This window comes from Scyliorhinus torazame, chromosome 18 (assembly GCF_047496885.1).
Source record: "Scyliorhinus torazame isolate Kashiwa2021f chromosome 18, sScyTor2.1, whole genome shotgun sequence".
Lineage (NCBI taxonomy): Eukaryota > Metazoa > Chordata > Chondrichthyes > Carcharhiniformes > Scyliorhinidae > Scyliorhinus > Scyliorhinus torazame.
Window position 1 is genome coordinate 116830647 of NC_092724.1, and position 20856 is coordinate 116851502.

The following is a 20856-nucleotide window of genomic DNA, read 5'->3' on the forward strand; positions in this document are numbered from 1 at the left end:
AAAAGAACACTGGGTACTTGAGAAAATGTTGTTACAGATTTAAATGTTTTATTTTCATCCATTTTATTCGTGTGAAGAATGTCAGTTTCACTTGAAGGTAATTGAGATCAGTGGGAAGTTAATGATGTCCGATGAGCTATACCTCCTGGGCAAGCAGTGGAAATGCAGTGGCACTGCACTCCGTGCTGGTGTTCCTCAGGGGGTTAGTCACCTGTCGGAACAAACCAAATATCTCACCTTTGTCTCTGTGTTCCAGATGGTCTTCTGTTTGTGAGAAAGCCCTTTGTGTGTCTTCAGTGCTCAGATGAAAGCGCATTAGTGTATTATTAGAGACGAGGTAGTTTCTGTCTATTAGGCACAGTGAGATTATGATGTTTACACAAGGCCAGATGACAAGATGCATCTAAGCAAGGGAGTCCACTTTGCTTATCTATCCAGAGAGATTACAATTGCAGCATTTGTCTCCTAAGTAACTACAAAAGGTTTGACCTCTACTACCTTGCATGATTATTGCTCTTTGTATTTAATCCCTGGTAATTTTTTTCCGGCAAAAGTTTACGATGATTCCATTGTAGTCATTAACCTCATAGTATGTATGATCACCACTGTACATCAGCAAAATAGATGGTATTACCCCTCCATATACCAGCCAGCAAAAGCAAAATGGACTCAAGACTAAATATAACCTGCAAACTTTGTAGGATTTGGATATATGATATTAACTGTACTGTGTATAGTTCTGGTCTCTTATTTAAGAAAGGATATAAATGCATTAGAGGTAGCTCAGAGAAGGTTCACTCAGCTGATACATGGGATGGGAGTGGTAGTCATCATCTTATGAGGAACGGTAGGACAAGTTGGGGCCTGTATCCATTGAAGTTTAGAAAAATAAGAGGTGAACTTATTGAAACATATAAGATCCTGAGGGGACTTGACATGGTAGATGCTGGAAGGATGTTTTCCACCTGTGGAAGAGACTAGAACCAGGGGATACAGTTTAAAAATAAAGGGTCTCCCATTTAAGACAGAAACGAAGAGACATGTTTTCTCTCAGAGGGTCGTGAGTCTTTGGGACGCTCTTCCCCAGAGAGCAGTGGAAACCGTGTCAATGAATATTTTTAGGGCTGAATTAGATAGATTCTTGACCAACAGGGGAGTCAAAGGTCATTGTGGGTATGTGGGAATGTGGAGTTGAGGCCACAAGCAGATCAGCCATGATTTTATTGAAGGTGGAGCAGGTTTAAGGGACTGAATGGTCTACACCTAATCTGTATGTTTGTATTAAGTATTCTGTCTTGAATTCGCGCTGCAGCCTTAACTTGGACTTCAAATGACTGTGTCAAGCATCTTGTGACGTGACATGGTGGGTACTTCTTGATGTCATTGCTGCTTTATACTCACATGCAAGAGCCCAATATCATGTCATTGTTCGATACAATACGAAGAGCTAATTTAATAATCTGAGCAAGACAGCACTTTGTGATTTTATTTAAGCCTGACTTTGATGTTATGAAAGGAGAGGATATTTCCCGGCAGGAACTCTGATCGGCACAGCTTAGTAAATACCTGTCAACACTCCACTCATTATCTTGGGTATATCACCTTTCCATTTTCTGGCAACTTCCTTACTTCTGGAGCAGTCGATGGATACATTTAAATTTTGGTTAATTCTATTTGAAGCTCCTGTCATTTTCCTCTTTTCCATTAACTTCTTTTGAAGAGAGTATTGCACACCAGTAAAATCTACTAATGAGTAATACCTGTCTTTGATTCTGTAATGACCTTTCAAGATAAAACAAACTAACCCACAATTGTCACAAATCCAGCCGGCCCATGTCTTCTGTCTGTCAGCTACTTAGAAACAGACGCATGCAACTTGATTGGTCCAAAATATTGATTTGGACACCAACCTTTTATATCTTTTGTGACGAATGCAAAATCTATTTACATTTGTACTCCGTGAACTTCTGACAAATTCAGTAAATGTCATGTACATACAATCCAACCAAATAACAGAATTACAATGGACCACTTCCCTTCATTCTCTGATATTACCAACCAATCATCTGAGAAGATTTTTAAGATTTGTACCGAGACAAACTAAAATCATCATTGACTAACCATTACTTTAGGAGGCAACTAATGCACGAGAACTACAGAAAACATACTTTCCCCATTAAGAACTTCGGACAATGGAAACCCCCACACATTTATACATTACATCAGACTCTCAGCAGAATGTATTTGGTGTTTAAAGCCCCAAGCTCCTCTCGGCTTTAACAGGATTTCTTCTCCCTGCCCCATAAGGGTGAGTCTTCCAGGGTCCTTTTAAACAAAGCCCCCTTCACTCAATCGTCTCAGCATAATCAAATAGACTTTCAATAGAAAGGCACTCTCTGGCGACTTCTTGGCCTTGAACTCTTTACAAGCCTAATTTTTTCAAACCGAGAATCTTCCTTACCAGCATTCTGCATGGTGGTTGACCCCAGGCCTTTTTGGTCCCCCCACCTGCCCATCGTCTCGTCCCATGAAGGCCTGCTGCACTTGTGCTACTTAGGCACTTGACAAGCCAGCTCTTTGAGGTCTGCTGGCCAATCAGAGGCCAGAATGCTCGTCTTTTTTAAGCAGCTACATTCCCAATGCTGGGTAACTCGATAATCAGGCATTGAGTGCCTTTGAGTGTGGGACCCCCCCCCAACCACCACAGGGACGTCCACAAACTACCCTACATGGGTTTGGCGAGCCCTCCCCCCTGCCACTGGGTTAATACCAGTGGTGGCGGGATAAGTTCTTAAGGGCCCAGCTGAGGGCCTCATTTGGCAGCAGAGCTAGAAGGCCGTCCACGAGCTTAATCTGGGTGGAGGCGCAAAGGCAACCGAGTCCCCGCCACCACCACCAAACTCACCAGATTCCTGTGAGTCCAGAGGCAGCAAGCCTAGATGCCTCTTCCTTTATGTCCAGGTGTACCTAACCAACCTGCACCTTTCAACAAGTTTTGATTTGAATTTTTGTCTCAATAACAAGCAGGTCACAGCTCTCCAGTCAGATTTAGTATAAGGTCACATGGGTATGTCTGCAAGCAGACTCCATAGGAGGTCACATTCCCCCTCTCTAAATTACTCTATTTAAAATGAATTGAAGGAGACAGTTTAAGGCATAACCGTCTTACAAACATTTTATAACAGAACTCCCTTTCACTATGCAGTACATAATATAACATTTTGTTCCAAGTAAATAGAATTTGAGTGAACCAAATCACTGCCCATTTGCTTCCATTAATAGAAACTATTTGGACCAAGCCCCTTCCTATTTGTTCCCAGTGGATTTAATTCATGATCCAAGCCCAAATGGCTGCCTATAATTCCATTTCTATGGGCTATGTATTGAATGTAGTGGATCCACTGCCAAATTTCACATGACCTTGTCGTTACCTTTTGGGATATTTGACTCTTTGTTCTGTAAAGGATTTAGAATTAGGGTGATGCCATAAAGATAAATTCAGCTAACAATGGCTAAATGTACACGATGAAGATTTGGGGGATGTGGATTAGAATTCAGATGAAGCATTTGTTCAGGATTGTGGGGCGGGATTCTCCGCAATCGGCGCAATGTCCGCCGACCGGCGCCAAAAACGGCGCAAATCAGTCCGGCATCACGCCGCCCCAAAGGTGTGGAATTCTCCGCATCTTGAGGGGCCAAGCCCTCACCTTGAGGGGCTAGGCCCGCGCTGGACTAATTTCCGCCCCGCCAGCTGGCGGGAAAGACCTTTGGTGCCCCACCAGCTGGCGCGGAAATGACTTTGCCGTGCGGCGCATGCGCGGGAGCGTCAGCGGCCGCTCACGGCATCCCCGCGCATGCGCAGTGGAGGGGGTCTCTTCCGCCTCCGCCATAGTGGAGACCATGGCAAAGGCGGAAGGAAAAGAGTGCCCCCACGGCACAGGCCTGCCCGTGGATCGGTGGGCCCCGATCGCGGGCCAGGCCACCGTGGGGGCACCCCCCGGGGCCAGATCGCCCCGCGCCACCTTGTCCCGCCGGTAAGAGAGGTGGTTTGATTCTCGCCGGCGGGACAGACATTCCAGCAGCGGGACTTCGGCCCTTCACGGGCCGGAGAATCGCCCGGCGAATCACCAACCGGCGCGGCGTGATTCCCACCCCCGCCGAATATCCGGTGCCGGAGAATTCGGCAACCGGCGGGGGCGGGAATCACGCCAGCCCCCGCCGATTCTCCGACCCGGCCGGGGGGAGTGGGGGGGGGGAGGGGGGGTTGGAGAATCCTGCCCGTGATTCCCAAATGTTATAATGGAGCTCATTGAGCATGTTCCAAAAAATCTTCCATGTATAATGGAATGAGAGATTGTTCTCTGTGGAGCAGAGGAAATTGAGAGGAGGTTTGGTAGAGATGAAAAGATTGTGTCAGGTTCAGATAAGGCAAACCAAGAAAAGCTGTTCCGTTAGCTGAGTGTACAAGGTCAATTGGACACAGATATCAGGTTTTGGGCAAGGGGTGGAGAACATGTTTATATATTGAGGGATAATGGCATGGAACTCACTGCCGAAGAGGATGGTAGAAGCTATGATGATGAATTAGTTGAGAAGGAAAATGAATGGGATTTTGAGAGAATTAAAGTTGCAGAGTGAGAGGGATAGAGTGAGCAAATGGTACTGCCTGGATTGCTCTACAGAGAGCTACCATGGACTTAATGGGGCGAATGGCCTCCTTTGGTGCAGTAATAACTCCATGTGCTGAATTTTGCTAGCAGTAGGAAGCCACACTGCCAGCACTGGAAGCGGATCCCGAGTTCACGTGTGGATGGAGGACCCCATGGTTAACTTTACTGATGGCAGTCAGTTAAAAGGCTGTTGCTGGGAGTGCTGTCCAATTAAGAGGCAGCAGAGGTGGTCATGACTGTGGCTTCAAGAAGGAGAGGGCACCTCCCATGTTGAGGCAGGTCAGCCCATTCGAATTCGTTGACACCTCTGGGGCGAGATTCTCCGATATCGACGCGATGTCCGCCGACCGGCGCCAAAAACGCGCCAATCAGTCCGGCATCGCGCTGCCCCAAAGGTGCGGAAGTCTCCACATCTTGAGGGACCGAGCCCTCACCTTGAGGGGCTAGGCCCGCGCCGGACTGATTTCCGACCCGCCAGCTGGCGGGAAAGGCCATTGGTGCCCCGCCAGCTGGCGCGGAAATGACTTTGCCGGGCGGCGCATGCGCGGGAGCGTCAGCGGCCGCTCACGGCATCCCCGCGCATGCGCAGTGGAGGGGGTCTCTTCCGCCTCCGCCATGATGGAGACCATGGCGAAGGCGGAAGGAAAAGAGTGCCCCCACGGCACAGGCCCACCCGCGGTTCGGCGGGCCCCGATCGCGGGCCAGGCCACCGTGGGGGCACCCCCCAGGGCCAGGTCGCCCCGCGCCGCCCCCAGGACCCCAGAGCCCCCAGCGCCGGCTGGCGTGGGTTGACAGCGGCGGGACTTCGGCCCATCGCGGACCGAAGAATCGCCGGGGGATTCCCGCCGACCGGCGCGGCGCGATTCCCACCCCCGCCGAATCTCCGGTGGCGGCGAATTCGCGACCCGGCGGGGCGGGATTCACGCCATGGCGATTCTCCGACCCGCTGGGGGGTCGGAGAATCGCGCCCTTCCAACTTATTTCACTCAACTTCAGATTTTGGCGTGTTAATTTTTGCGAAATTCAGTGAACTCAAACTAGGGGATGTTTCATTACCGTCTGTATTTTTATTGACTGTAAACCATGTTTTTTTCCTCCCCTAGTTAATAGAAGTGCAAGCAGAATATCACAGGAAGTCATTAGTGCTTTTACAGAGTATACTGCCTCAAATTAAAGCACACCAAGGTAAGAACATTTTAATGTGATCCTGGATTGTTCATTCAAATTCTCAGATTAATGTAGATTATCTTTGAGACGATAGTGGAAGCAGAATTTTGACTCTGCTCTGTGATCGCTTCGGTGAAGCTTTCAGTTCTTTTGAAAGTATGGAGTCATAATGGGAGTCGGAAAATATGCAACTTGGTCATAATTGAAAGAAATGGGTGAACTTTTTGTAGTTTTGCTAAGTCTCAAATTTGTTGAAGATTCATATTGATGTGTTCTGTTACCATGTAAGCAAGAGGCTTAAATAAATGCTAAAACCTATTACTGAAACTGAGAAAAATGTGTAGAAGCAGTTCCTTGAGTTGAGAGGACATCCTGGGAGAGATGTCTTGCGGCAGGGTGTTTCAGATAGTAGGGTGGGAAACCCACCTGAAGAGACAGCGAGGAACGCACCCCACCAATACTGGCTGCCCTGCAGCCAGTTAACTGTCCAAGGAGTGTTAATTGGCTGGAGACATGACTTCTGCTCCACACTCTGGAGGGAGTTCGGCCTCTGAGGATTAATGCTCAGTCCCAACAATGCCAGGAGCGCAGTGGCCAGGACTAGGCTACATCCAGTCCCAGAACCCAGGATCAGGTAAATTTGGATGGTCCCATGGCAGGGTGGAGAGAGAGGAATGGTGGTCCAGATGGGGAGACCACGGGAGCGGAAGCAACCTTTGGGGATGGGGGCTGTGCAGACCTTGTTGAAAGAGCAGTTTCATCAGATGTAGAAAAGAGGCCGTTGAAGGAAGCCTGAGGGTGGCGCTAAGACCATCCAGGGAATTGTTCCTGCCCTCATCTGCACCGCCTGCAAACCAGCTGATGAGGGAGCAGAAAATTCTGCCCTTGTTTTTTTTTTAAGCATGATCTTAGCCGGACTGTTATATTTCTATGTTCCCATTGAACTGGTCTTCATGAAAGTTCCCTTCCTGTTGGCAGCGTTACATAGAAATGTAGGAACTGGAGGAGGCCATTTCGCCCTTTGAACCTGTTCCGCCATTCAGTAAGATCATGACTGATCTGTGACCTAACTTCATATACGGGCCCCTGCCCCATTTCCCTCCATGCCTTTGGCTAATATAAAATCATTCTCCGTTTCAGAATTAACAACTGATTGAGCATCAACTACTGTTTATGGAAGAGACTTCCAAACTCTACTCTCCCACCCTATGTGTGAAGAAGTGTTTCCTAATTTTACTGCTGAAACATCTGCTTGTAATTTTTTGATTGTCCCTTCTAGCTCTAGGCTGCCCAGATAATTTTTCCCAATTGACTACATCCATGCCCCTTCACAGCCTGAAGGTTTTCATCAATTCATCCTCAACCTTCAAAATTCCATGGAATATAACCTTAGTTTCCTTCACCTTTCCTCGTGGCTTAACCTTTGGAGTCCAGGTATCATTCTGGTAAATCTAGACTGCACTTCCCACAGGGCCAATGTATCCTCCCTAAAATGTGGTGCCCAGAACTGCTCATAGCTCTGCAGTATGGTCTCATCCATAAGACCATAAGACGTAGGAGCAGAAGTGGCCATTCGGTCCATTGAGTCTGCTCCACCATTCAATGAGATCATGGCCGATCTGATATAATCCTCAACTCCACTTTCCCACCTTATCCCCATAATCCTTGATTCCCTTATTGCTTAAAAATGTCTATCACAGCCTTGCACATTCTTAGCGACACAGCCTCTATAGGTATAGAATTCCACAGATTCACTACCCTCTGAGAGAAGAAATTCCTCCTCTTAAATGGGCGACCCCTAACTCTGAGATTATGCCCTCTTGTCCTCGATTCTCCCACAAGGAAAAACAACCTCTCAGAATCTACCCTATCAAGCCCCCTGAGAATGCTAAATGTCTCAATAAGGTCACCTCTCATTCGTCTAAACTCCAATGAGTACAAGAACAACCTCCCCAACCTCTCGTCATAAGTAAATCCCTCCATACCCAGGATCAACCAAGTGACCTTCTCTGGGCTGCCTCCAATGCCAGTATATCTTTCCTTAGATAAGGGGACCGTTGTGTCCTTGTGTAAACATTTGACTCAACCCATTATAAATGTCTTTCTGTATTTTCTTTAGGGAGAGAGACCTGGAAACCCTCTCAAGCCCAAAGTGAGGAAATTATTTTGGCGAAAAGTTCTATTTTTGTCACAGCTTTGTGCTCACTTCCCCCACCCCCCCAGTTCAAGTGTTTAATTAGTCACATAACAAGCTTGTAAATGAATTACTGTAATATTTTCTGCAATTATTATATTTTAGAAAATTAATAAGCTAACTGCAGCTAAGTCCGCAGTAAGCATGCTGAGTACATTATTACAAGGAACATTACTGCTCATAAACTCAAATGATGGTTTTACGATACATTGAATCATTTAAAACCCTGGGCTGAATTCTCCGCCTCCCCAGCCCTCTGTTTTTCAGCAATGCAACATCGCTGGCAGCGGGATTCTCTGTTCCCGCTGCTGGCCAATGGGATTTCCCATTGCAGGCTGGGAGGGGAGGGGGTGGCGCTGTCAGAGGAGAATTCACTTTGCAGCGTACTTTTCCTTGAGCAACCTTTCCCGAGCAAGATCTCTTTAATGTAGGTGCATTGAACCCCTAATGTGCAGAAGGAAGCCATTCGGCCCATTGAGTGTGCACCGACCCTCTGAAAGAGCACACAACCTAGGCCCACTCCCCGCCCCCATCCCGTAACCCTGTAACCGCACCTAACTTGCCCATCTTTGGACTGTGGGAGGAAACCAGAGCACCCGGAGGAAACCCAATCTGCCACCTGGGGACAAGGTGCAAACTCTACACAGACAGTCAATCCAAGGCCAGAATTGAACCTGGGTTCCTGGCGTGAGGCAGCAATGCTAACCACTGTGCCACCTTGCCATCGATTGAATTAATTAGATATTATTTTAGCAGATACTGATAGTTGAATTGATTAGATATGATTATATTAAATATTCTATTAGATAGTTAAATTGATTAGATATTTGTGGCGATTTTCCGGCCCCATTTGTAGCGGACACTCAATTTGAGATCTTCCCTGCCCCCCACTGGCAAGGTAAACATGAACCTGATTACTATGAATTTGAATATTCTATTTTAATATTCAAATATACCCAGGATCAACCGAGTGACCTTCTCTGGGCTGTTGCTTCTGGTTTCATTGTATGTGTTCCCCTCCCCACAATGCTGGCATGTTACTCTTGTCTGCCGGGGCTCCAGATGTCTCGGGGTGGTGGGGGACCTTTAACTTGAGATCGAGGTGCCCTTATTTCTGAATGCCAGCTTTGCTGGCGCATTTAGGCCACAGCCCCAGCAGGCTGTGTAATCCTTGCCAGCTCTTTGAAATTGCAGTGTGCGGTTTGATCTGGCTAGAAAAAGCAGCTGTGAAACGAACGAGTTTTGCGCTGTTTTTCTCGTCTGATCCAGCACTCTGCAATGTTTGGAAGATTCTGCCCATTATTTTAGCAGTTGCATTGACCGGAAATTATCATATTAGATATATCCCCCCCCCCGCTGCTCAGCCTGTTCTTCCCCTTCCCTTCTGTTCCTCCCCCTACATTCCCCCAGCCCTGGCAGGGCCCCACCTCGCCGCAGCCAGCACGGCTGGTGTCCGGGCCAGCAGCCCGCAGTCACTCCACTCCATTTGCTTCCGCCGTTCTCTCGTTCACCAGCCAGGACACAGGTTCACGATTTGTGAGAGCACAAGTGAACCACGCTGTCGGGAAATCGGCCCATCGGAGGCACTGAATCGCGGAGGCCCCGGAGCATCAGGCGTCAGGCCCGCTAATGGAATGCTTCATGTACTTTGCATTTACACCAATTTCGGGGTGCTGGAGCATCCCGATTTGGCGTCAAACCGGCGTCTATCGTGATTTCGGCGTCGGAAGCTATTCTCTGCCCAAACGCGTTTCACGGTTTTGGCGTCGGCAAATGGAGAATCCAGCCCATGGTGCGGGGAGGCCGGAGACTCCCACCCATTATTTTCACAGCTACCGATCATGAGTTGAACAGTTTCAGTTGCCAAGGTTACTGAACAACAAAGATGTTGTTTCATGCAATGTAATTAGAATTTATTGAAAGGTGCTTGTGCAGATTCTTAAAGTTCATTTGTGACCTGACCTGAACTAACAACGAGCAGATGATTGCTGTAATATATTTACAACGTTACAAAGAGATTGTAATTTCTATGTCAAATGCTGTGTTGGACTGCACAGAACTAACAGATGTGTTTTTCCATATGTCATTCTAACTTTAATGCATGTGGGTTCACCATCGTAGACTTTTTCAAATGGGAACTGATTTCCCTTGATCAGGGCAGAGCAAAATCCTCGAGGGTGGGCTCGGCAGGTTAAGGCAGTACGCAACCGCACAATACTAAGCAGTCATTCTTGCCAGCAGCGCACCCACGCCCACGGGTGTCCCGGAGGCATGGGGTAGCCAGAATGGGGAATCTCATTGGAAGGTAGAGAATTCACGAGTGGAGAGCATGTAACCTTACTCGTTAAGGGAAAAATACCTTAAAGAAAGAGATGAAGGGAAAGAAAATATTCCTAAAAGAATAAAGAGGACGACAAAAATGCAATAACTCTGGCATAATCATTCATCCATTTTAAATCAATTTGGGAAAAGCTCAGTTGTCATCTTCTGTCAGTGATAATGTGCCGCAGGCTCTTTAATTTAATAAACATGATTGTTCTTGGGAAGAGAAAAAAAGAGCTATTCTGAACCAAAATAAATGTTGCTGTGGTAAAGTTTACTTGTTTTGTTTAATGTGTCAGATCAGAGCCCCAAAAGAATCAACATCAAATTTAAAATCCTCTCGGGGAGATCTAACTGAAAAATGTGCCCAATTTATTTACAGTAGTTCATTAGGATGTATCGCGGAAACATTTGGATAATGTTTGGAAATATTTCCCTTTTTATTTCCTGCCAAAGAGGCTTGGATAGAAAAACCTTCGTTTGGCAAGCCACTGGGAGAGCACCTTGCAATAAGTGGAAGAGAAATCGCATTTCCCATTGAGGCCTGTGTGACAATGTTGCTGGAGTGCGGCATGCAGGAAGAGGTAATCTTTCCCTTTCATTCACCTTCCAGCTTAACTTCAGTCTGCTTCTGCACTTCGGGTGCTGCGCCGGTGCAAATCCCGCTGTGTCGGGAAATACCAGAAGTGCCCTGAAACGGGATTTGCACTGGGTGCCAAACGTATGTGATGTTCCCTTTAGAGGAACTTCTTCCCAGCAGAGGTAATCAGCGAGGGCGTGAACCTGCCTACCATGGATTTAAATGGATTTATTGAAGCCAAATCTTTCAGGTTTGCACTGTGTTCCCAATCATCGGCATGACGTGGTGCCGGAGCAAATCACTACTGTTCTCCAAAAAAGGCAACGCGATGACCACGCCGGGGATCTCGGAGGCCATTGTAGCCCCCGGGTGTACAGGGACATGGCAGGGCACTGGCCTCTGGAACCCAAGCTTGCACTGCCAGGATGCTAGGGCGAAGTGCCGCGGGTCGGGGCCCGACAAAGCATGGCATGAAGGGGAGGGGCATGAAGCGACAGGACTTTTGGCAACCCCATTTCCGGGTGTCGCTCATTTGGGGGGAGCCACTGGTACTGGCGAATGGCAGGGGGGAGACCTGATGCTGCTGATTGGAGGGTCTTTGCCAACAGGAATGAGGAGGGGTGGGGTGGGGAGGTTCTGTAGCATTATTCGGAGATTGGAAAGAGCGCCGCAATCTCTTGAGGGTCCATCCTCGCCGATGTCTTTGGGTCCCACACATATCGTTCACGGTGCAAATCACCCCAAGCTCCAAAGAATTTCCTGCCGGAGACCACACTTAGAAAGTTTTGGGGGGCGAATTGCACCCTTCATTTCTTTCACAGGTTGATGCTGTCATGTGGTGAGCACTTGTTGAACAACAACAACAGATTCCATTTCCAGTCCCCCAATTTTCTACAACACATTTCCCATCTCAAAGGATTTTTAACATATACAATTGAAAATAAAATTTCAATGACGACGGTATTTGACTGCTTCTTTGTCACAAGAAAACAGAGTTACCCGATTGGGATTGAATGGTGGTAATTTGTGACCACAGCCATATGGGATGGGATTTTGCAATATGTGGTGAAGGTGACGCTCACCACAAACCGCAAAGAAAGCTGCCCACAAGGATCGAGCAATCAGCAGTGGAATTCCTCTTTCTTAATGTCAGTTTAAGTCTGCCACCAAGACAAGGGGATGTGCTAGTGATGTCAGTAAACAGTTCCAGCCTTCCTACATAACTAACTATTAAGATAGAGTTCAATATTCACATATTGGAATAAATGATTTTTGAGTTCATTCAGATAGAAACTAAAAATGTGGCCCATTTTTTTCTCACAATGGGAACATTTGACATTCCAGAAATGTAAAATTAGCTTTTTAGTGTGGATGAATGAGGGTGTTACTTATGAAGGTAATATATTGTTTCAAAACCCAGTTACATTTCATTCAGCCAGGGTTAACTTTTTCAATGGTTTAAAATTGTAAAAGTGGAAAATTTCCCACTGATGACATCTGATGCTGCCTCACCAGCACCCCCTCTGGAGAAATCATGGACAGCAACTTCTGGATTTCCATGGCATGAATTTTTAAGATGAGGTCCTCCCCGCTACCTGAAGACTCGGCGGAGAACACATTCCCGCCGACCCCGAGAGCCCCGCTGTCATTTTACGCTCGAACGAGTGTTGATTGGCAGTGGGCCTGACTTGCAGCCCACTTCCTGAGCCTAAGCCCACAAAGGAAAGTGTCAAGGATCTGGTCGGGGAGGGTAGGGAAGGCCTGCCGATTCACAAAGGGGGTAATCGGAGCCTGAGGGGGTGGGGGGGGGGGGGGGGGGGGTGAGACCGGTGAGGGGGAAGGGGGGGGGGTATGGAGCGATGTCTGGCTTCTGATGGTGGCGGCCCTATCCTGGCGCCTACTCGGCTGCTATCCAACTCCCTCTATTTCTGGGATCACCGGCAAATGTCATCTGCTCGCCAGCCTAAAGATTGAGGCTGGGTGGGAAAAAGCCCTTAACTGGAGCAAGGGTCGGCTTCCCCATCCAAGGCCCTACCTGTCCCAGCGCAAAATTGCTACCAGGTCCAGGCAGGTGGGAACCCAGAGGGAACCGAGAACCCCCTCCATGCAATTTCACAGACTAATAATCCAGGGGCCCAAGCTAATGTTATGGAGACAGTGGTTTAAACCCCACCATGGCAGCTGGTGGAATTTAAATTTAGTTAATAAATCATCATAGAATTTACAGTGCAGAAGGAGGCCATTCAGCCCATCGAGTCTGCACCAGCTCTTGGAAAGAGCACCCTACCCAAGGTCAACACCTGCACCCTATCCCAGTAACCCCACCCAACACTAAGGGCAATTTTGGACACAAAGGGCAATTTATCATGGCCAATCCACCTAACCTGCACATCTTTGGACTGTGGGAGGAAACCGGAGCACCCGGAGGAAACCCACGCACACACGGGGAGGATGTGCAGACTCCGCACAGACCCCAAGCCGGAATCGAACCTGGGACCCTGGAGCTGTGAAGCAATTGTGCTATCCACAAGGCTACCGTGCTGCCCCCTGGAATTAAAAGGCTAGTCTCAGTATTAGTGACCATGAAACCATTGTCATAAAAACCCATCTGGTTTTAGGCTCCAGACATAAAGGACATAGCTCCTAGACTGGGTCAGCGCAGGTGGTCAGGCAACCAACAACCTGACCTCATCGTCACCAATCTACCAGTCGTTGATGCATGACAATGTTGGTAGCAGTGACTACCGCACAGTCCTTGTGGAGACAAAGTCCTGTCTTCACATTGAGGATACGCTCCATTGTTTTGTGCGACACTACCACCGGGCATGCTGTGGGCCATCAGCAGCAGCAGCATTGTATACAACCACAATCTGTAACCTCATAGGCCGCCATAGCCCCCACTCTACCATTACCATGGCAGGCCAGGAATAGCACCAGGATACCTAAAAATAAGGTGTCAAACATAGAAACTAGAAAACAGGAGCAGGAGGAGGCCATCCAGCCCTTCAAGCCTGCTTCACCATTTATTGTGGTGAAGGTACAACAAAGGACTATTTGAAGGTCAAATAGCGAAAGTAGCAGGTGATTGAGCTAAACAATCCTACAACTAATGGATCAGATCTAAGCTCTTCAGTCCTGCCACATCCAGGTGTGAGTGGTGGTGGACAATTAAACAACTCACTGGAGGAGGAGGCTCCACGAATATCCCCATCCTCAATGATGGAGGAGTCCAACACATCAGTTCAAAAAATAAGACTGAAGCATTCACAACTTTCTTCAGCCAGAAGTGCCAAGTTGGTGATTCATCTCGGCGTCATTAAGAGGTCCCCAGCATCACAGATATCAGTCTTCAGTCAGCTTGATTCACGCCACATGATATCGCGAAGCAGCTGGAGGCACTGGATATTGCAAAGGCAATGTGCCCTGACAATATCCCGGCAGCAGTAGTGATGACTTGTGCTCCAGAACTAACTGCGCCCCTGGCCAAACTGTTTCAGCACAGCCACAACACCAGCATCTACCCGACAATATGGAAAATTTTCCAGGTATGTCCTGTCCACAAAAAGCAGGACAAATCCAACCCAGCCACTTACCGCCCCATCAGCCTACTCTTGATCATCAGCAAGGTGATGAAAAGTGTCATTGATGGTGCTATCAACCATCAATAATCTGCTCACTGACACTTGGTTTGTGTTCTGCCAGGGCTACTCAGCCTGGTTATAAGCTTATTATAAGCTTAACTATATTATCATACTTGAACTGTGGGTAAATGCAATACCAGCTTTAACTGTTGACCCTTGCCTAGTCCTAACTAGGTGATGCACTCAGCACATGGTGAATGTCTGTGTTGCAGGCTGTGAGCTCTGTGCTCCGAGCTGGCTGATACTAGAATGAGCGGGAACTCTCCTGTCCACTGTCTTTATAGTGCGTGTGCTCTCACTGGTGATTGGCTGCGGTGTTGTGTATGCTGGTTGGTCCCACTACATGTCCATCAGTGTGTGTGTGTGTCTGCACCATAATATACTGGTATATATTATGACACCTATCTGTCTTCACTGCATACCTGCCTGACAGCTCAGTCCCCGAATACCAGTTCCCAGCTGTGCTTTGACTCTTAAGAGTTTGGGTTAAAATTTATGTCTACTGGTCAAAGTGCAGCTTAATTAATCTAACATTACAGGAGTGCCATTGCCAAAAGTAGCGCTTTGAAACATGATAGTGACCCTTTGTGGATTTTACTGATTTGGTTGGATGTTCTGTTCGGCAATGGGATTGATCAGAGTTTGTTCCCCAGGGCCTGTTCAGAGTGGCTGCTTCTGCCTCCAAACTGAAAAAGCTGAAGGCTTCACTTGACTGTGGTGTGCTGGATGTACAAGAATATTCTGTCGATCCTCACGCTGTAGCAGGTATGTTGCAGAGCATGAGCAGCTGTTTTTGAAAGGTAGTATTCTAAAATTACCTTCATTGACTGATTTTTAATCTTGATTATATTTGAGTTATACCTAATCTGAGCAATTTACACATTGTTTACACTGATTCTTGTTACATTAGATTGTCACTGGATCTTTGCAATAACAGGATAGAAAACCAGGAGGGAATAAAGCCAATCTTTTCAAAGTAGTCTGGGTGCATTAATCCAATAATTCATTTTTCATTGCAGTCAAATCGGCAAACTAACACTGTAGTTGTTTCAAATGCTTTTGTTTGTCAGTATACCATACTAGATTTTAAAATATGGCATGCACACTGGAAATCTATACATACTAATCTTCGATAACGTGTCTTCAAAACAGTCTTTTACGTTGCAGATAGTATTTATTTTGTAAAATATGCACAGCCTCCCAATAGGCGTTATTTATGAATAACACTCAAAACAGTAAAAAGGATGCCTTGTGGCGTAGTGGGTAGCGTCCCGTCCTCTGAGCCAAAAGCTCTGGGTTGGTTCGAATACCACCCCAGGATTTTATGACCCAAGGAAGGTGTGTTTGCAACCTGGTCAAAAAGGTTGAGTATCAACCTGCAAAATCCTTCCGACACAGGCTGATAGCAGGCGGGAGCAAGAGACACTCCTGGTCAGCCATGCTTGATTCAGAGTGGTGCTCCTCAAGCTATAAGGCCTCTGGCGACAGACTAGTGACCTGTTTCAGGAAATCCTTCTGATGGGAACAGATGAAAGTCTGCCTTGCGCGCCATTAGGTGCGGGAAGAGCAACAACATTACATTAACTTGCTTTTGTCTGGTGATGGATATAGTTACCATTCTTGTCCGCCTAGCTCCTTTCCTCTCTTACATGGAGATTGGTGCAGCTTTTATTTTGCTGCAGTGAATACAACTAAACTGATAGCTGTGAACAAAGGGTGCTTCGCTGTGAACAATGGGCGCTTCAAAATTCTTTGCAAGAGGCTCTCTTAGAAAGAGTGCTTAAAAAACAAAATCATGTCATGAGCATTTTTGCAACCCAGCTGTTTCATATCCCCGAGGAATGCTTAGACGCTATTGACAAGTGCACTTTACCAAGGTCTTGTCACAAATCTTTTTAAAAGATAAATTAATACGATTTTTACTGCCTATCCTCAGATACCATCATTGTCTTTACTGCAGTTTCATCATGCAAATGCAGTGTTCCTAAACTAACAGCTGTACTTGAAAAAATGTTAAGTTTAAAACCATTTTAAAATGTGGCTTTGAGTCTTGAAGGTTTAGGGGCAGACTGATTACCAGTGACTTGTATATGTAAATGTAAATCTCGCTACAGTGTCAGAGGACCATAGGCTGCTCTCCACTTTGAGTTGACTGGTGGTGATTTGACCTGAGGGTCACCACACTTCAGGCAAGGGGCAGATGACTCCAAATTTGCAGATCACACCAGGTTGGGTGGGAGGGTGAGCTGTGAGGAGGATACAGAAATCCTTCAGTGTGATTTGGACAAGTTAAGTGAGTGGACAAGTGAATGGCAGATGCGGTCGAATTTGGTTAAATGGGAGTTTATCTACTTTGGTAGCAAAAACGAGAAGGCAGACAATTATCTGAATGGCCATAAATTAGGAGAGGGGAATGTGGGTTTCTCGTACACCAGTCACTGAAGGTAAGCATGCAGGTACAGCAAGCAGTAAAAAAGGCAAATGGTATACTGGTCTTCATTGCAGGAGGATTCGAATAGAGGAGCAGGGATGTCGTGCTGCAAATTACAGGATCTTAGTTAGGTCACGCTGTGGTGAATGTAAATACAGTTAATTCACCAGTTATGTTCTATGTTTGTAAATACAGTTAATTCACCAGTTATGTTCTATGTTATTAACCCTGTGAGTTTTATCTGTGGGCCATTGTATGGCTTCACCCACAGGGGGAGATGTTGGAGGATGTTGGAGCATGTATGGGCTCAGCCCATGGCTCCGCCCCTTTGAAGGAGTATAAGAGTAGCTGGCCTGTGGGACTGTCCTCAGTATGTACCAGTCGCAGGCAGGCAAAGTTGATAGTTAATTAAAACCACTGTTTTACTCCGACACGAGTCCTTGAGTGAATTGCTGGTCGCATCACACACCTAGAATATTGTGTGCAATATAGGTCTCCTTATCTGAGGAAGGATGTTCTTTCTATAGAGGGAGTGTAGCGAAGATTTACCAGACGGATACCTGGGATGACAGGACTGATGTATGAGGACAGATTGAGTCGGTTAGGATTGTATCCGCCGGAGTTCAGAAGATTGAGGGGGTTCTCATAGTAACTTATAAAATTCCAACAGGACTAGACAGGGTATATGCAAGAAGAAGGATATTCCCAATGGTGGGGTGTCCAGAATCAGGGGTCACAGTCTGAGGATATGCAGTAGACCATTTAGGACAGAGATGAGGAGAAATTTCTTCACCCAGAATGGTCGGCCTGTGGAATTCGTTACTACAGGAAGTAGTTGAGGCCAAATCATTGGATATTTTCCAGAAGCAGTTAGATTTATCACTTGGGCAAAGGAGATCAAAGAATATGGGGGGAAGCATGATTAGTGTCACGCGAGAGTACCTTTAAGAAATGGGTGTTTATAAATGGGTGTGTATATAAATATCTGTAGTGAGAGTACCTTTAAGAAATGGGTGTATACTATTGCAGTGATGTCAGAGAGTGGGTGGAGCTGGGCTGTCTGTAAGCTTTTTACTTTTGTTTTAGGCTGTTTGCTGCAGGGTGTGTTTTAGTTTTGTTTTCAATGTTGGAGCTGAAGCCAGAGCAGATGTACTGTTGATCTCTCTGCCATGAAAAGACTATCTCTTGATCATTTGGTGAATTCAGAATTATAAATGTTCTCAGTAGTGAATGTAAACCTAATGTGCTTCTGTTCAAAGGTGTTTCTTTTATCTTCTGGATGTTGTTTGGGAAGTTATTAAGGATTACTTAGTGTTGTATTATTTGGGGGTTGTATTTGAATTGATGGTTTCTAAGATGTTCACTGTATGTTTTAAAAAGGTTAACTTGAGTTCATAGAATAAACATTGTTTTGCTTTAAAAAATACTTTTCCATTTCTGCTGTACCATACCTGTAGAGTGGGTCGTGTGCTCCCCATACCACAATCTATTAAAAGCTGTGGGTCAGGTGAACGCCATGATACACTTTGGGGTTCTCTAAACCCTGGCCCATAACAAATTGGGGGTTTGTCTGGGATAAAAGTCTATCTATTGGATTGGCTTAGTTAGACAGTGAGGGGTGAGCAGATTCTGGTTGCTTTTCAGGCGTGGTATTCTAGTTTAAGTGGGGGGGGCGGGGGTTGTGGACAATGGCTCTTTCAGAGGCTCTGAAGTTTTTGGGAGTGGAGACGGTCACACGCAGTACCTTACGGACAGAGACTAAAAGCAGACTGTTAGATTTGGCAAAAACATTGCAGTTAACATTACCTGACAAAATGCGAAAAGGTCAGGTAATTATGGCGGTGGCTAAGCATTTAAAGTTGCCTGAGATACAGTTTGACTCATTGATAATGGCAAAAATTCAGTTACAAATTAAACAAATGGAACATGAGAAAGAATTAAAGCAGCTTGAATATGAGAGAGAGGAAAAAGAAAGAGTGAGAGAGAGGAAAAAGAAAGAGAGAGAGAGGAAAAAGAAAAGGAGAGAGAAGAAAGGAGAAAAGAAAGCATTGCCTAGCAGAACAAAGAGAAAGGGAGATACAGATCAGGGAAAAAGATAAAGAGAGAGAGTTTGAACTTCAGTAAATGGCCATAAAACATGACAGTCAGTTAAAAAATGGCAGATGTAAAGGGAAACGTACAGTTGGATGATAGTGATGAGGAAGTGAGAAAGAGCGTCATAGTCGAAGGCTTGGTGGAGATCTATTTAAATATGTCCAAGCTTTGCCAAGGTTTGACGAGAAGGAGGTGGAAGCCTTTTTTATTTCATTTGAGAAGGTGGCTAAACAAATTAAATGGCCACAGGACATGTGGGTATTACTGACTCAAACAAAGCTGGTAGGTAGGGCGAGTGAAGTGTTTGCATCACTACCGGAGGAGATATCTGGGACGTATGAGGAGGTGAAAAAATCCATCTTAGGTGCATGTGAACTAGGGCCTGAAGCCATCAGACAAAGGTTTGGAAATTTAAGGAAAGAATTTGGTCAAACATACATGGAGTCAAGGCTCAAACAGAGTAATTTTGATAGGTGGATAAGGGCTTTGAAAATAGACCAAACGTATGAAGCTCTCAGAGAAATTATACTTTTGGAGGAGTTTAAAAATTCAATTCCTGATGTAGTGAGAACTCATGTGGAAGAACAGAGGGTTAAAACTGCGAGGTTAGCAGCAGAAATGGCAGATGATTATGAATTAGTTCATAAATCAAAGCTTGGTTTCCGACAGTAGTTTCAGCCGGTGAGGGTTAGAAACTGGGGACATGAGAAATACTCAAGTGGTAAAGGTAAAGGTGATCTGATGGGAGATAATAAGGAGAGTGAATCTCAGATTAAAAAAGAAATCCAGAGGGCAGCACGGTGGCGCAGTGGGTTAGCCCTGCTGCCTCATAGTTTTGCCAGTGGAGATAAAGTTTTAGTGTTGTTACCAGTGGTAGGTGAACCTTTAAAAGCAAGGTTTTGTGGACCTTATCAGATTGAAAGGAAATTAAGTGAGGTGAATTATGTGGTAAAAACGCCGGATACAAGGAAAACTCACCGAGTGTGTCATGTAAATATGTTTAAAAGATACTTTGAAAGGGAAGGAGAGAAAAAGGAGGTTTTAATGATTCTAACTCAAAGTGATGAACCAAATCCAGATGACTGTGAATTTGATATACCTCAAATTAAATTGGAAAACGAGGATGTTCTTAAAAATTGAGATAAATTGTTGAGTTACCTTCCAGAGGAAAAACAAACTGACCTGAAAGAGTTATTGATATCACATGGGCAAGTTTGTGGAGATGAATTGGGAAGTACTAAAATGGCTATACATGATGCATATGTGGGAATTGCTGTTCCAATCAAACAACATCCATATAGACTTAACCTTTCAAAATTAGCACAGGTTAACAAAGAAATTGAGAGTATGCTTATAAATGGCATAATTGAAGTGGGTTGCAGCCAATGGAGCTCATCCATAGTGATGGTTCCAAACCAGATGGTACCTGTGGTAGTCTGTGTAGAGGTATTACGGTACCTGGTAATGCTGGAACACCATTGGTAGATATTGTATATTTCCTATTGGTCAAGCTGTATGGTAGCTCCGCCCTGCAAGGCGGGGTGTAAGAGCCCTTGCCGCCCCAGCAGCCTTCCTTCTGTACCTGAGCTGCTGGGGGAAACATCTAGCTTATTAAAGCCTTCAGTTGGACTACAACCTCGCTTTAGTGGTCATTAATCGTGCATCAATTTAATAAGCTAGATTTAAATGGATGGAGGTCCGAATCAAGCCGGAGCGTCAGCAACTCAGCCCCTACGCGGCAAACTCAGCGGCAACCT

At 45.9% G+C, this 20856-nt stretch overlaps 1 protein-coding gene across 11 annotated transcripts in view; it reads left to right on the forward strand.

Moving 5' to 3' along the window:
- The window catches only part of arhgap44a (Rho GTPase activating protein 44a), a 486303-nt gene that overhangs the window by 385473 nt on the left and 79974 nt on the right, over window positions 1–20856 (forward strand). For 8 of the 11 annotated variants that reach the window (XM_072483177.1, XM_072483178.1, XM_072483181.1 and 5 more), the window contains exons 9-12: window positions 5774–5855; window positions 7957–7989; window positions 10810–10937; window positions 15228–15339. In XM_072483177.1, coding sequence (XP_072339278.1) covers window positions 5774–5855; window positions 7957–7989; window positions 10810–10937; window positions 15228–15339 — 355 coding nt within the window. The remainder of the gene's footprint in view (window positions 1–5773; window positions 5856–7956; window positions 7990–10809; window positions 10938–15227; window positions 15340–20856) is intronic. The other 3 variants (XM_072483176.1, XM_072483175.1, XM_072483180.1) reach the window with 1 other exon arrangement.